General features: G+C 39.3%; 1 protein-coding gene across 2 annotated transcripts in view; it reads right to left on the bottom strand.

Moving 5' to 3' along the window:
* Positions 1-1141: 1141 nt before the first annotated feature.
* ETNK2 (ethanolamine kinase 2) overlaps positions 1142-15856 on the bottom strand; it is a 28961-nt gene continuing 14246 nt past the window's right edge. Inside the window, exons 2-8 of one of the 2 annotated variants that reach the window (XM_060773004.2) lie at positions 13496-13755; positions 11278-11415; positions 9207-9355; positions 8950-9033; positions 6916-7091; positions 5901-5974; positions 1142-3490 (exon numbers count right to left, since the gene is read on the bottom strand). In XM_060773004.2, coding sequence (XP_060628987.2) covers positions 3424-3490; positions 5901-5974; positions 6916-7091; positions 8950-9033; positions 9207-9355; positions 11278-11415; positions 13496-13755 — 948 coding nt within the window. In that variant the 3' untranslated portion in view covers positions 1142-3423. Of the gene's footprint in view, positions 3491-5900; positions 5975-6915; positions 7092-8949; positions 9034-9206; positions 9356-11277; positions 11416-13495; positions 13762-15856 lie in introns of those variants that run through there. The other variant, XM_060773003.2, reaches the window with a different exon arrangement.

Below are 15856 nucleotides of genomic sequence, written 5' to 3' on the forward strand. Positions count from 1 at the left end.
ACACTGTTATAAGCAAATATGGGGCATATTTGTCTGCTCTTTTCTTTAGAGCCTCAATCTAATGTATGTCTAGACTAACTCATGAGTTCTAGCTTTCTCTTTAAAAAAAAGCTTTGTTCAGGATCTTAAATATTCCTTTTAGCCTCAAAGTCTGTTATTTATTCTATCCATATATCAAGAAAGCACTTGTAACTGTTTTGTTGAAAAACCTACATTAACTGTTTGTCCATTATTTTGAGAACAGGAACAAATGCAATCACATAGTTAACTTTGCCGTGATGTGCATGATATACAAAACTATTAGATGCTTAGAGAAAAGTCATGTATCTCCTTTTTAAAAATTACATTGGCTTTATAGTGCGTAGGCTTGTGCAATCCAGGTAACCTTGACCTGTTTCGTGTCCCAGCTTTTGGTGGGGGTCCCAACCCATTTTTGGGAGTCCCCTGAAATTGGGAGGGCAGACATCTGTTTTTGCTCAGGGGTACCAAAATATCCATTTTCTGTTGGCCCATTATGTGTGTGTGTGTAGGCTTCCCAGGCTCCCCTTCCCATCATTTTAGGCATTTAAGCTGTTTCTACTCTAGAGGAGAGGTGCTCAGCTGTAAGCAGGTGCATGTTTAAGGAGGCTTCTTACTATCTGCTTCTCTATTCTGGAAGAGAGACACTCAGTTATAGGCAGGCATGTACGTACGCTTTCTGGGCCTGCATGCACACCCACACTCTTCCCAAGGCAAGCTCTATTTTTTACTCTAGAGGAAGCGCTGGGCTGCAGGCAGGCATGCACCCTTTCTGGGCCTGTACACCACACATGCACTCTTTCCAAGGCAAGGAGGCAAGTTCTGTTTTTTACTCTAGAGGAGGCGCTTGGCTGCAGGCAGGTGTAAACACTTTCTGAGCCTGCACGCCACACACCTAGCAAAGCACGTTTCTTCACTGTGTCATCTTGACTAAAGTTCCCTTTTGACCAATCTTCAAGACCTGGCTGTTTATGTTACAACTGTGTGGGAAGGACACACATTCAATAGCCAAGAGGCCTTGTTTTTATATAGTCTAGACAGGCTTTTAAACTGCAGTGATGTCACATTTGCCATCTTTGCACACTACACCCAAATGAACCACATGCAGTACAATACAAAGAAGACATGTTAAACATTTAATATTCCAGGTTAAGAAGGGAGAGCTCTTTTTTAAAAAGCCCTGCAATGTATTTTCACATAATCCCAAATCCAGCTTCTATGCCAGGGGTGGGGAGCTTTTGGCTTTCAAAAAGCTTTTGCCCATAACTCCCACCATCCCTTGGCAGGCTAGCCAAACATGTTTGAGCTGTATATTCAATACCTGGACACGTACCATTTCCTCTAACTTTGCTTTTTTTTTGGTTTTTCTAACTAATGGGAAAACAGGTCTCTATCTTGTGTAGAGATAATTTCTAGGTGATGCTTAATGATACCAGGTACATCGAGTGCAGAGAAACCACAGGAAATAAGACCATTGGAGCTGCTGGTTAGGAGATTAATTAGCACATCTAATTAAAAGACTGCAGGAGACTTTCTATCTTTGTTTCAGAGAATATATTCATTGAAAACATGATCACTGACGATAGTTAAGACCCTACTAAACAGCAAAAACATCAAGAAGTGAAAGACTGTAGGTTCTTGACTAAACATAATAAAAGCTCATGAGGAAAAAAAATATACATAGGTAGTAAAATATTCTTTAGTACCTTTACACTACATTGACTCAAATCATAGCTTAGACCCAAAAGTGGAACACTGCACTCTCCATTCCCACAGTGCCTCCCCTATTCTTTTTTCCACCATATTGGAAAAAAGCAGGATGCCCAGGGTTTGCGAGAAGCCACGTTCTCCTCATACTGACTGGAGAACTTGTACAAAGTGGGCATAGGTTTGGGACTCTTGTCGAAAGAACCCAAATGGCCTTCTTGTGAGGCAAAGCACCATGTGAGATGTTCACAGTTCATATGGAATGTTTCAAGTTGGTTCCAGTTTTGTTTTGAACAATCTAGAAATAATAAGGACTAAAACGACTATTTACAAACTAAGGCCAGGTGCTGAGGGGAGTTCAGGCCTTCTTCTCGGCTTCTCTACACTAGTCTGCCACAGGACTGACATTTTAAATGAAACCATTAACTTCTTCAGTGTGATGCTAAACTCTCAGTGAAACATTCATTCAACAGGTAGCCATCCTGGGTCAAGAACTCCGCTGTGAGACTTCCCCTGGCTTGGTTTTCTCCACTAACTGCATGGCTATACGTACAAATTATCATTTTTAATAGCTGTTCCAGTCTCATGGGGAAATAAGTCATGTCACATGCTCAAAATACTGAATGGCACAAAGCTATAGGGGAATGTGATAAATTCTTTTGCAGTAATACAGCCATTGTTGTGCTGCACTAAACTGGCAGTGAACTAAAATTGGGGAGACCTGTGAATATATTCCACACATCTACTGTGATAATTGAGTATTGAGTAAACTTGATACAGCCTCCTCTTTTCTCCCCTAAAATTACAGCTGTGTGTGTCTGTGTCTTTTCCCATCTAGTAGGGTTTTACTTATTACAGGTTGCCCCCTTTAAAGTACTCAAGCTTGAACCAAAGGTGCTTAGAGCTTCCACTGATTCTCAGACATTTACCATTTACATGTACATGCCAAAACTGTGATTGTAACTCTTGCAGTGTAGACTACATCTTTTTAATGGCCAAGGGTGCTCCTCCATCAGCTAATACCTTGACCAAATAACACATATTTCTTTCATGTCTGGGGCTTTCCTGCTGCTTTTATATCTTTGAAAAATCATTGTTGGGCAAACAAAGAATTTGTTGCTGGTTCTTTGAGTAAACCTCTTAAAAGAAACTGAAGGTGGAGTGGTGATTTTGTCTCTCTGTGTAGACAGGGAACTCATGATGGGAAAGCGATGCAAACATTGAACATTTTCACTTAAGGTCAAAAGAGTACAAGCCAATGGATTCTCCCAACCAAGGAACAGAAGATATTTCAGCTGCTTTTGACCTTTAAAGCTACACAAATCTCCAAACAAGCTACTTGCCATCTCTGCCACCCACTTTTTAAGCCAAGAGGCACTTGAATCAGTTCTTAATACCCCAGGGGCTGTGAATAAAATCTCTCTTCAGCAGCCATGTCATAACATCACTTTCTAAAAACATGTGGCAGCAAATCCATGGATGGCACAGCCATGTTTGAGGAGGCTTGTTTTAATTTTTTCTTTTTCTTTTTTGGCTTCATAGAGGGTGTGCTTTCCTTTTCCGTCCCTGTTTCATGATGTCTGACCACTTAGCATTGAAGCAACTTCAGGAGGACAGGATGGCAGGTGCTCTACACCAGAGAAAATAAGGATTGGAATCTCAAGTACCAGAAGATATTTTAGACTTCAACCTCACTTTTCACATTTTTAGGGATGCCACCACAGGCTTTGTTTTAAAGTACTGTTTAAATCTTATGTCCGCATACCTGCAGAACAACAGAAACAGAAACAGACTTCGGTTATAGTTCCTTGAAAGATATTTCATACACTCAGATTTGCTATGCTTTGTGGTGTTTAGAGTATTGTTAGGGGATTCTGGGAGCTGCAATCTTCAAATGGAACTTTTTCAAGCTCTCCTTGACCTTCCAGACATACTACTGAAATCTCCATCATCCCTTGTAGTTGCCTACACCAGCTAGGGTAGATGGGGGCTGCAACTGAACAGAATCTGGAGTGCTATGTATTCCCTGTTTGAGAAGATACTAATTAGTGGGTGCACTTTTTGTACATCCACACCAAAAGCATCCCCATCAACAGTATAGCCAATGCTAATGGAGAGAGGGAGCTGCAGAGCAACAAGACCCAGACAGAACTATTGTACTGGAATGGGAAAGCATAGACCACAGGCTGCATGTGAATCAATTTCCTTTCCCTCCCTCCCTCTACCTACATTTCTAGTTCTTGAGGCCTCTCAGATCATCTCCAAAAGGTCAGAAACTCTCCCAACTGTACATGTGTGCAATTTCTAAATAATTTTCACTCACAGACTCCACAAAGCCCCCACTAATGCACAAAAATGTGCAAAATTTCCCAACATACCTCAATTTTTGCCCATGTTCTTCTCATGATTACAATCAGAAAGAATGTGATAACACTTCTAGTCACCATTATGGGAAATATACTGATGAAAATGGAAATATTTTGGCATGTTGTTGGGTTGTTATGAGGGTATGTGAGAGGGAGTTGACTCCCAAATCTTATGCAGAAGCCCACTCCAGATATTAATGGCAAGACATTTAATTGGATTTTTCCCACCTTCATGCCTAAACAACTATGGGTAGCTACTTTGCTATGATCTCCATACTGTGTATCTGTATGGCAGACTGCAGTGGTTCTCAACCTGTGGGCCCCCAGATGTTTTGGCCTACAACTCCGAGAAATTCCAGCCAGTTTACCAGCTGTTAGGATTTCTGAGAGTTGAAGGCCAAAAACATTTGGTGACCCACTGGTTGAGAACCACTGTTGTATAGAATAATAGTGATATCCGTATTGGCAGAAAAAAACAGCAACTATCTATTTTAAACAGGCTTAGACTGCTATTCCCTTTTCTACAAAGAGCAAATTTAGGCTTATATTAAAAGGGCAGATTTTTGAAGAGCATAGAGTTGTCTGACATAGATGTCTAATGCTTATGAATATGAATAGTCTCTTTATATAAAGGTGACTGTGGCTCATAGACCATAACACCCTTTTTTATATCCCCAAGTCCCCTTAAACATGTTTTCTGTGTGAACAATGCCCTGAATGTTACATGCAACAGTTTGCTTTTATCCTACCTTGTGATTCCCCATGCCCCCCCCCCAACACTTAAAATCATTAAAACATTGGCTGAAAACTGTTCATAAATTGAGAACAGGTGGATAATTCCATTCACATGTACCCTGGAAGTCACTTGCACAGCTAAAATGTCTGGGACAAGACATCAGCAAAGGTCATAGGGCTTTAAGTGATTTTAAGCAGTACTTAATTGCTGAAATAACAGCTAGTGAGAGTTGAGGCCAATTTGAAGTTCTGTCCAACAATTCTGTATGAATAGAGTACAGTTAAAGACTTAAAGCAGACTTTGATAAGAAAGTTTTAAACACCACAGTACAATCCTAAACATGTTTAACCAGAAGTAAGTCCTAATCAGCTGACTAGGCCCTGCTTACGATCCCACCGGCATCACAAGCGCGATTGGTGGGGATGAGGGATAGAGATTTCTCAGTGGTGGCCCCTCCACTCTGGAACTCTCTCCCTAAGGACATCAGGCAGGCCCCGTCGCTAGCAATCTTTACGAGGAGCTTGAAAACGTGGTTGTTCCAGTGTGCCTTTCCAGAATAAGGAAACTCCTAGCATTATGTCCCAACGCACTTTATCAGAGATCCAGGATATCTGCATGCCCATCCCCCTCCAAACACCCCACCTTGTCATGCCCAGCACTTTTAATTTTAATTATTACATTTGACCCGGCCATTGTTTTTAATTGCGTCATTGGGTGTTGTTAATGTTATTGCTTTGTTTTTTGAGTTATTGTGTTGTTGTTGCTGCTGTTTTTATTGTTGTATTTGGGCTCGGCCTATTGTAAGCTGCACCGAGTCCTTCGGGAGATGGTAGCGGGGTACAAATAAAGGTTTATTATTTATGATAGAACACACTCCCAAGTAAGTTGCTATAGGACCACAGTCTTAAAAAACCATGGACTGATATCCAGCTTTCAAATCAAATGGACGAGAGGCCACCACAAGCAACTCAACTGGCATTGTACTGCAGAATCTTCCTTCGTCTAAGGAAAAAATAGATACCCATAAATGTATCCCCATCAGCTTTTCCAGATGGAGCAAGATACACACTTACCTGGCAAAATTAAAGTCTATGGTAGAGAATCGGGCTTGAATCAATCCCCAGCAAGCCCACAGGAAATGGGAGGCCTAGGAAAAGAATATAAATTATCCAGGATACATATATTTGCAGTAAACAAGAGAAATAACCTTGAATACTGATGTAACTGAAAAGCAGTGGAGTGATGTGAAAATGCTCTTGTTGCCATCAAGACCAAATGTATTTCCCTGCCTATGATAGTTCAAACTCTGTAAAACTGATCCTGTAAATGTATAATACTGTTGAACTAGAGAAAAACCTGCTATGGTGAGCATCTATTGCTTTGTGGCTGTATTACCAGCACTGACTCCTTCTACAGTCATTAGACATGACACATGGAAGCATGAGTAGACCAATCGGCAGCCCATCTTAGTTCCAGTATGCATGACTGCAATTCCCATGACGGCCTTCTATGGAACAGTTAGGAGTTTTATCTTTCAGCCAGTGACATATCATCTGAGACTCTATCATATGACGTTGCTGGGAAAGGAGTCTCCTCGTGCTGTTATTATCACACCCTGTGATAATACTGTGTCTCCCTGGAGGATGAGCACAAATGGTTTAATCACAGAAGGACTTGGAGCAAAAATCCAAGGCCTTGCTTTTACAACCTTAATATATAGCAGTGCTGGCTTCTCACATTGGTTACTAAGCAAAGTAATACATGCTAGCTTCTACAAAGAGAAAGTGAGGTTTAAAAAAGGAGAAAGATGGATCTGCTAAAGATCAGCAAGAGAGAGGTAAGGTGCAGAAGAACATCTACCATGTTGGGAAGGCAAAGTGCCTGGAGCATAAAGAGGAAAGGTGATTGTCAGAGAAAGCAGTGAAAAAACTGATGTAATGAAAAATAGCCAAAAAAAACCCCTTATGTGATTAACATTCTGTTAACCAAAAAAAAGTAAAAGCATTTTAATTGCACACTCTTTATCTCCAGTGTATATTGTTTTTCCTCACTTTTCACTTGACCTCTCTTCACAATGTGCATACTCACTAAAGCAAACTGGTTCACTTGCACATAGAGGCTCTCCAGTTCTTCTTCATGCACAATTCCACTTCTTTCTTCTTGGTCCTCTTGGCCTAGTTTCTTGTAGGCCTGCAAGTAGTATCTCAGCCACTGGATCTGAACCTCCTTGCTTGGATACAGGCTGTAATCTACCTCATTCAACCCTGTTGATGATGGAAGAAACATAAGACGGCATGGCCCTTATGGGCAAAAAGCTTGAGAATGGGTGAAAACTAGGCTCTTAAGCATATAATATCAGGTTCAGTGAGGATGCTGCGAGGATGCCAGCCCATGCTAAATTAGCTTCCATAGTTCAGGTTGGACTTCAACAAAAGCATTCAGATAAGGAAATGTTAACTCCTCTCATGGCTATTAAATGCAGAGCTCCAAATTCTGAAGAATTGAATTAAGTTTTAATTTGAACTATTTGAAATATCTTTCCAAGGCACTGGATCTGACATATCTGAATTAACTGGCAATTCTTGTGCTCTTGCTTCAAATTCTCCCCTTTTTTTTTATCCTTAAGGCCTTTATCTCTTTGGCTCAGCACAAACAAGAATGGAAAGCTTTACCAAAACGACAACACCTACCAACACCAATCAAAAGACATGGTAAATCTAATTTATCTTTCTCCTCTTCTTGGAAAAATGATAGGCCCTGCACAAGAAGCAAGAGTCGTTTGGATCCCATCCATAAAATTGTGCAATAAGACAAAGCAAGAACAACCTTGTCTGGAAGCACATGGACTTAAAAAATAAAGTGGTTCACAATGCTCTAGTTCTGGAGAAATACTACTGACTTGGCTTTCTGCGGTAGATCTGACAGCCTTCTTCTAAAAAAACTTCCAGATTGACCTTGTTTGGCTTTTATGATCCCTGCGGAACAGAGCACAAGCTGCGCGAATAGCAGACATAATTAGCCATACAATGATTTCCTGTATTATACAAGCTCAGCAGAGAATAAATACAGAAAACCTGGGTAATTACATTCAGGTTCTTCACAAGGAGCTTGTTTCTAATCCATCTCTTGAGTCACAATTAGGGGAAGGAAAATAATCACACAACAACCTAAAATGATGATTGGCAGTAAAGGTACTACCTTGATCATATATCAGAAAAAATATCCTTGTTGGCCAGCCAGATATTTGCAATTTTTTCTTTAAAGAAACATGACTTTGACAAGGAGACAATCACCTTCCAAATTCCCAAAGGAGTCCAACATCAGGAAGGCCTCAGTCACCATCACTACAACCTAACATAAAGGCACTAGTATTCTATATTTCCTTTCCATTTGCTCCAGAAATTCTTAGCACAGAAAATGAGAGCAGGAAAAAAAGGCATGCTGGATTGTAAATAAAAGATGTCACAAGAGATTGATGCCTCATGTTGTAATGATTGGCACCTGAGGCTCCATTGAAGGGAGCAGACAGGTAAGCAAAAGTACTTGCAGTTTATGAGCCCTGAAATAATATGCTGACACAGGATCAAATTTATAATGGCAGAAAGCTTGAGGCCTGCCTCAAGATCCCACTCATATTAAACATAGTTGTACAAACAATACAACATACATTAGGGATAGGGAAGCTTTGGATTTCCAAATGTTTTGGGCAACACCCACAGACAGAAAGACTAATAGGCATGGGTTGTGAAAGCTGGAATAAAAAACATCTGGAGGGCCAGATTTCTCTCACCCTAGTAGATTTAGTTTATGTCTCTTCAGACCAGAGCTTAGAAATAATTAGTTAAAATTAATGTTAACCCTAATTCATTTTCATTTCTACACTGGGTTTTAATCAGTCATTTAATTCATTTTTTGCATTGATTTTGAGTAATTCTGAATGCTTCATTAGCTATTAAGGTAACAAATTCATTTTAGAAATAGCTCCTAAAATTATAATATTGACAAATTGAAACTCTTTAAAAGTTTCATATTAAAATATTAATACGAAAGCTAATATTTCCAAGTTCTGTTTCAAGAAGATAATATGAGGAGGAGGAAAATCATTAGATGAGCTCAACTCACCAGCGAATTCATTGAAATGATTCCCAATGTCATATGCTTGATAGTTGTAGCCAGTGTATTCATAATCTATGAATCGGACATGACCTGAAAAGGCAGAAAGAGGAGTCGTTGGGAGAAACACATGAACCAAGATGGCCGATTTTTAAAAGAAGCAAGAAAACTTCTCTGGCATTTTTGTTTTGAATGTTTTTTGCAGGGCAAGAAGGGTCTGTGAGTTTGGCAAAGCGTTATGTATTTGTGAGATTAAGGTAACAAACCTTCTTCTTTGTTGTAGATGATGTTCTTGCTCAAAAGATCATTGTGGCAAAAGACTACTGGAGATCGAAGCTGGGAGAGATGCTCTTTCATCCAGTGAATTTCTTCTTCTAAGACCTCTAGACTGGGAATGTGCATTTCCTGATGGAGGCTTGGGAAGGAAGACAAAGTGATGCCATGTCCACTTGAAGCTATTCAACATTTCTTAGCACAAGAGATGCATTTTCCATAAATACCAAGATTTTCAAAGCAGAGGTCCTTTATTTTGGAGAAAGACACCACCTGGAACATTCCTGGTCAAATTTGGCACTCACCAGATATGTTCAATCACAACCCATATTGCAAAGGCGGGTATGGCACTGGGGTCATACCCATCTTGCAATATGACTTCTATCATCACCATCATCAGCTGGGCTGGATGACTAGTTGTCCAAGATATCTAGAGTTGGGGAGACATGCCATTTGACAGACAAATCCTAGATTATTCCATGAGAATATTTCTTCATTAATGTTCATTATAAAATGGCTTCAAAATAAACGAACCCACTTGCATTCAGATTTTTATCTTCAAATCCCCAGTGGGTCACAGTGAACAAATTATACACTCGTAGCATGATCTGTCTGAAAGATCAGATAATGCCCAACTGGACCCTCTGGTGCCCTAGCTACTTCTGTCTGAAACTAGAGGTTAAATGGGCAAACCCAGATGGCAAAGGTGAAGAACGTCCCAGATATTTTGAACTACAAATCCTGATATCTCTTACTACTGGCCAAAGTATGAAATTGGCTGGGAATACCGGAAGCTCCATATCATGTAGATGGTATAATTTTCCTTTTCCATTTTATGGAGTTAATATAATGCAATTCTTCCGTCTTGACTCAAAAGTTACATAGTTACAACTTCCATCATTCTCATCACTGGCAGGTCAAGAAGTTGATCATAGTCTGATACCTATATATACCTAGAGCTTATGTCCTTTTTAAAAATGACTGCCAACCACTACTCCCTGGATGCTTCTTTAAAAAAAGGTCCTAGCACAACCAGTCAAAAGACACAGAATAGCTATTTCATTATTTACTTCACAACATATTTTTGCAAGATGAAGGTGAGAAAACAGGATAAGAATACCTGAAGTGCCAGAAAAGGTATGTGAATTTGGCAGGATAAATACACAATAAAAATCTCATCCGAAAGAAACATTTTATCATAAGATTTGAAATTCCATAGTTCAAGGGTTGGTAAAATGGCATTCTTGGAATGACTTAGGTGCGTTTTTCCATGTAAACCATTCCTCAAAAATTATATTTCAAGTTTCTCTTCTTCTGAAAGTAAGGTGTGGTAGGACAACTTGTGGCTCTACATGAGTCCCTGCCTTTGAAGGCCAAATTTCAAATGCGAAGATGTCATAACAAAATGGCTTTTATGAAAGGAGCAATTCACCATACAGCTTGCTTGGTGGAATCCTCAGACTAAAAGTTGCCCAAAAAGTTAAGTACATGTTACAGTTGTGCTGAAGTACAACTGTGGACCATGGATTGGCAAATTCGTGCAGGTGCATAAATCAAGAAAAGATGCTCATGCTGCTATGTAGCCACAATTGGTGACTGTGTGACTGCTATGGAATTTCAGCTTTGTGCAATAAAGTCTTAAGATAAATTTAAACGGACTATTAAAAGGTTAACATACAAACTTATTTTAAAGAGATGAGCTGCTTACTTTGGAATTGTTTTTGGAAGTTTGCCACGTTGAATTCTTAATTTTCTTATACCTCCTTAAAATTGAGCCAAATCTGTATCACAGCCACCAACTCACCATCTGTTTCGATCTCAAATTTGTCATCATAGAATCATAGTATTCAGGAAAATTGTTCTGATTTTTGTCATTTGGCAGAAAGACCTGACCCTCCATTGCTTGCTTAATTTACAGTTGGAAGGACCATAGGCCGCACTGAAAATGTAGTATGCATTATAACTCCTGGTCTATGATGGGATTTTTTTTACTATACGTCTTCCAAGTTGTGCTTACACAATAAGAACTGTTGGCTTCAACTAGAGATAAACTTTTAATTTTACCTGGGATTTGATGACTTTCTGGTAAACTCTGTTTTCACGAGGTTAAAGTACTTATAAAGTCTGTGCCATAGGCATGGCTTGGGGAGACTCCCATTGTTATGGATCCTGTGCATTTTAGCCATTTCCTGGGCTATTAGCCTACAACAAAACACAGTGACAAAGGTATTAAGACTTGGCTCTTTGAGCAAGCGTTTGCAGATACAATATAACAGACATGGAGAAGAAATTGAATGACTCGACGATGCTATTGGATAACATTTTTAACTAGGAGACTCAAATTGATATATGTTTTATTGATATTGATTGTTTTACTTGCTTTTATACTTAAATTGACTGTTTTAAATTGTATTTTGTGTTTTTTGATACTGACTGTAAACCGCCCTGAGTTGCCTGTGCACTGAGAGGGGCGGTATATAAACGTAGCAATAAATAAATAAATAAATAACTGTGGTAAGATGGAAACATGGACAAAACTACAGTCAAATGATCACTAAAATTATCTAGCCTGATTCCACTTTGCATATTCTGGTTCTTCCTTTTAGACTGTTTATAGTTTTGCCACTTCTTTAAAAATACTGACCCTGTAGCTTTCTATTATTTACATTTATATGCCGCCCTTCCCTCCCCGAAGGGGACTCAGAGTGGCTTACAAGGTATATATACATACAATATGTTATATTATTAGCATAGTACAATATCAATATTAAATATTACTATATTGTACTATACCATTATATTGTAACATTTCTACTGTAGTTTGTTATTACAGCACTTACTATAGTAAATTGGTTGGTCAATCAATGCTACCATCAGGATCATAATCAATAGCATGACAGTAAAGATATTAAAGTCAATGCAAATAAATCTATGTTTCAATTATATATGAATACTAATTTAACATTAATGAATGTGGGGACTGTATTTGTTAACAATGAATACAGCAGCATTTCCACTTATTAAGTAATGGAATTAATTTTTTCAAGTACTAATTAGTCAATTATGAGCTGAGAAGGAATCTAATTACTAATAATGAATACAGTGTTATAAGAATAGCATTCAGATATATAAACAAGCCTCTTAAGCTCTTCGGTACACAGCCTTGGAAAACTGGCTTCATCTGACAGCTGCCCCCTGGGAGCTCAGAAGTTATCCATTCCTGATACAATCTACACAAGAAAATAGGCAACCAATATTCTGTGCAAATTATTTAACTTGAAATATTTTTAAATATAGTGTGGCCCCCAAATGTGCATGACATACTTTTAAATATAATATGATCCCCTGGATGCCTGAATCTGTGGACAATAGCAAAAATAGCAAACTTGGGCTAGAAGCATATCATAGAATAGCACTGAAGGTCCTAAAGAAGCCCACAAACACTTGTGTGGACAAATGAAACCACTGATATTGAATCCATGGATAAGGGGATTGTACTGTATACTCTTCTTTCCAACAGCTGATTAGAGGTCACATGAAAGTATGTTTGCAGGTCAAATGTAGAACTCCCTATGCACGGTATCTGGTCTCTGGTATAGAGGTTCTACGTCCCTGACATCAGAGGACTTCCACTGACTGATTTGCTTTTTTTAAACCTACAGCTAACACTAAGACTAAATTCAGGTCTAACAAGGCCCTGTCCTATTACATGATTAATAAGCCTGGGAGTGAATAAAATTGCTTTTTACCATTGATCAGATTAACAAGGAAGCCTTTTTTAAACCAGTGCTCTCCAGATATGTGAGACTACAACTTCCATAATTTCAAGTCAGCACTGCCATTCTGGCTAGGGTTAATAGTACCTTTACTAACAGAGTACTTTGACTACACTTTGATTTAAGCATTGCCGGGCCCAATGGGGAAACCTTCATGTGCAGGAATATCTTAAAACAGTGGGTGGCCAAATCTTCATGGGATGCTGGTTCAAGCCAATGGTTGAACATGAAGATAAATATGTTCATAACACTCTTTCTCTCTGTGGCGATGTTCATACAAATCATTCTTTCCTTAATCCTAGTAATAGTGAAAAATGTGTATTGTGAGTGATGATGGTGGCAACATGACAACAAGGATACCTGAGGTTATTAAACTGTGGAGGCAATGCTGGCCACAGATTATGTATCCATGTTTTAGAAAAAATGTTTTCCCTGTTGTCACTTGTCAAAGTGATCAATTGTTTAGTTGAGTGAATACATAACCCCTCCCACTCCACACACACAACCTGAACATATTTGGCTGTCGGATATGTTCTGGCCCCAGGGCCTTCCCTGGCACAAACTCATAGCAGTAGCCATTCTCAAAGGTGCAGTAGAGATTAGGGGCACAGCCATGGTCTTGAAGCACTTGGAAATTTCGCAGCTCATTTGCTCGGTCCACAATCAGCTCTGTCTTCCTGCCGTACACCCGTACCAAGACTGCGTCTTTCATGTTCTCATCCATGAAGCAAGCCATGAGCTTGTTGGTGATGCCTTCAGTGAAGACCTTGGTGAAGAAAGAGGAAAGAGGTGGTTGTTAAGGTAACAGGATGATGGGACAATTATGGTGGCTCTGGGAAGAACAGAAGACTATTTGTTTCATAATCATGTGAGCTTGCTATGTTATAGTAAAGTGCTTGGAGGAATTCTTATAGAAAACATCACATGAAGACTGCAGCAGCTGTGTCAATTAAAAACATGCTATTGTGGGAGGGGGGAGTGAGTATGTTATCCTCCCATTTTTAAAAATAGAAGTATCTTCATCCTACGTTCAACTGGATATGAAAACTACCACCTCTTCATTTTCCACTATTACTGTACTATTGCGATCAGGAATGGACAAATGTAGTTTCCCAGATATTGTTGGAATGCAGCTCTCCTGAACCCAAGCCACCATAACCAACAGTGAGGGCAGATGGGACCTGCAGTCCAAAAACATATGGAGGGCTACAGCTGATCACACATGGTCTGGGCTCTAGGATAGTAATGGGCCAGTATGGTGGATCTGTGTAACATTGTTCTGCTCTGAGACTTTCCAGAGCTTCAAAGACTGTCAAAATATCTCCAAAATACAGCAAAACGTAAGTGGCCAGAAGTTCAGTTAGGTTCTGATTTTGTTTGTTTTGTTTTACTGTAAAAAAAAATACTTCAGGGAAGACTCCTAGAGACTACCAGGAGAAGCAGTTCACCTATTTTGGCTATTCAAAATGGTCCAGACTATTTGGAGGCATCATAAACAACATAGGAGGAGCTGAATCTAAATGTTCACTTTGTATGGTGACAGAAACAAATGATGTTGGGAGGACTTCTATTGAGTTATTCAAAGAGTTACCTTTAAAAAGTAATGTCTTAATGTCAAAACTTGACTAGTTTCACAGGATTGTTTTGTCATTAAGTTTGAATGGGAACTCAAATAAGAAGTATGAGAATTTAACAAACAGACACACACTTATCTTTATTTTTGAGGGTTTGACGAAGGACCAGCAGTGGATGGGAATGGAAAAAATAAATGGGAAGCTGATTATCAGATATTTTAGTGGTGCTGTAGTAATGGCTGAATGAAAGGATGGGTTATATAATATCATTGCGATTAGCTCTTGTCCTCTTGACGCTGGCAGGGATGATGTAAATCTAGTTCTAATATTAGAACTGTGTGGATCTATAAAATGAGAAAGTAGTCACAGAGACTTCCAAACCACCTTGTTTTTTAGTTAATATGCACCAAGGTTTTGTGGGACTGGGAAGCATTTCAGATCAACTTCAAGAACCAGGAATGGAAAAGTAGATTAACAAAATTGATAATCGTCATAAGTAGTATGTTAGCAATTTCCCTGTGTGCACATCACACTGGTGTTAAATAGTCTATCCCAAAAGTCCACAATTGCTGCAAATAATATTTTTTCACACCCCTTTTCATTATGGAGACATGTTCAAAAATACATTTGGTGCTCATGGGAAAAGATTTCCAGGCAGAATGTGCTTGATATAAAATCCTTTATGACTTGGAACCAGGCTATTTGAAGGGACACATCTCCACATACAAGTGTGGAGGAATTCCTGACAGTACTGTCTCCCTTACTTCAAATATGAATGTACTAAATCAAGGCCAGTACTCCAAAAGAACCAGTTATTGACTGATACTGGAAGCTAAGCAGGGCCAGGCCTTGTTAGTTCTCAAATGGGAGACTGCCATGGAATATCGGGTACTAGAGCACTGGTTCTCAACCTGTGGGTCCCCAGACGTTTTGGCCTTCAACTCGCAGAAATACTAACAGCTGGTAAACTAGCTGGGATTTCTGGGAGTTGTAGGCCAAAACATCTGGGGACGCACTGGTTGAGAACCACTGTACTAGAGGCTAGTTTTCAGGGTAAAGTGATGAGAAATCACCTGTGAGTATTTCTTGCCTAAGAAAACCCTATGAAATTTGTAGTGTTTTCTTAAGTCAAATGGCAACTGAAAGGTACATAAATGCACTAACAAAACATATGTTTCCGAGCAGAGATTTGGGGTAAATATATTCCCATAATATCCATGAGATGAGCTGAGGACAATACTGGGAGTTGTAGGCTAAAAAGCAACTTCCCTAAGCTATGTTCCAGAGACATAA

This window comes from Anolis sagrei, chromosome 4 (assembly GCF_037176765.1).
Source record: "Anolis sagrei isolate rAnoSag1 chromosome 4, rAnoSag1.mat, whole genome shotgun sequence".
Lineage (NCBI taxonomy): Eukaryota > Metazoa > Chordata > Lepidosauria > Squamata > Dactyloidae > Anolis > Anolis sagrei.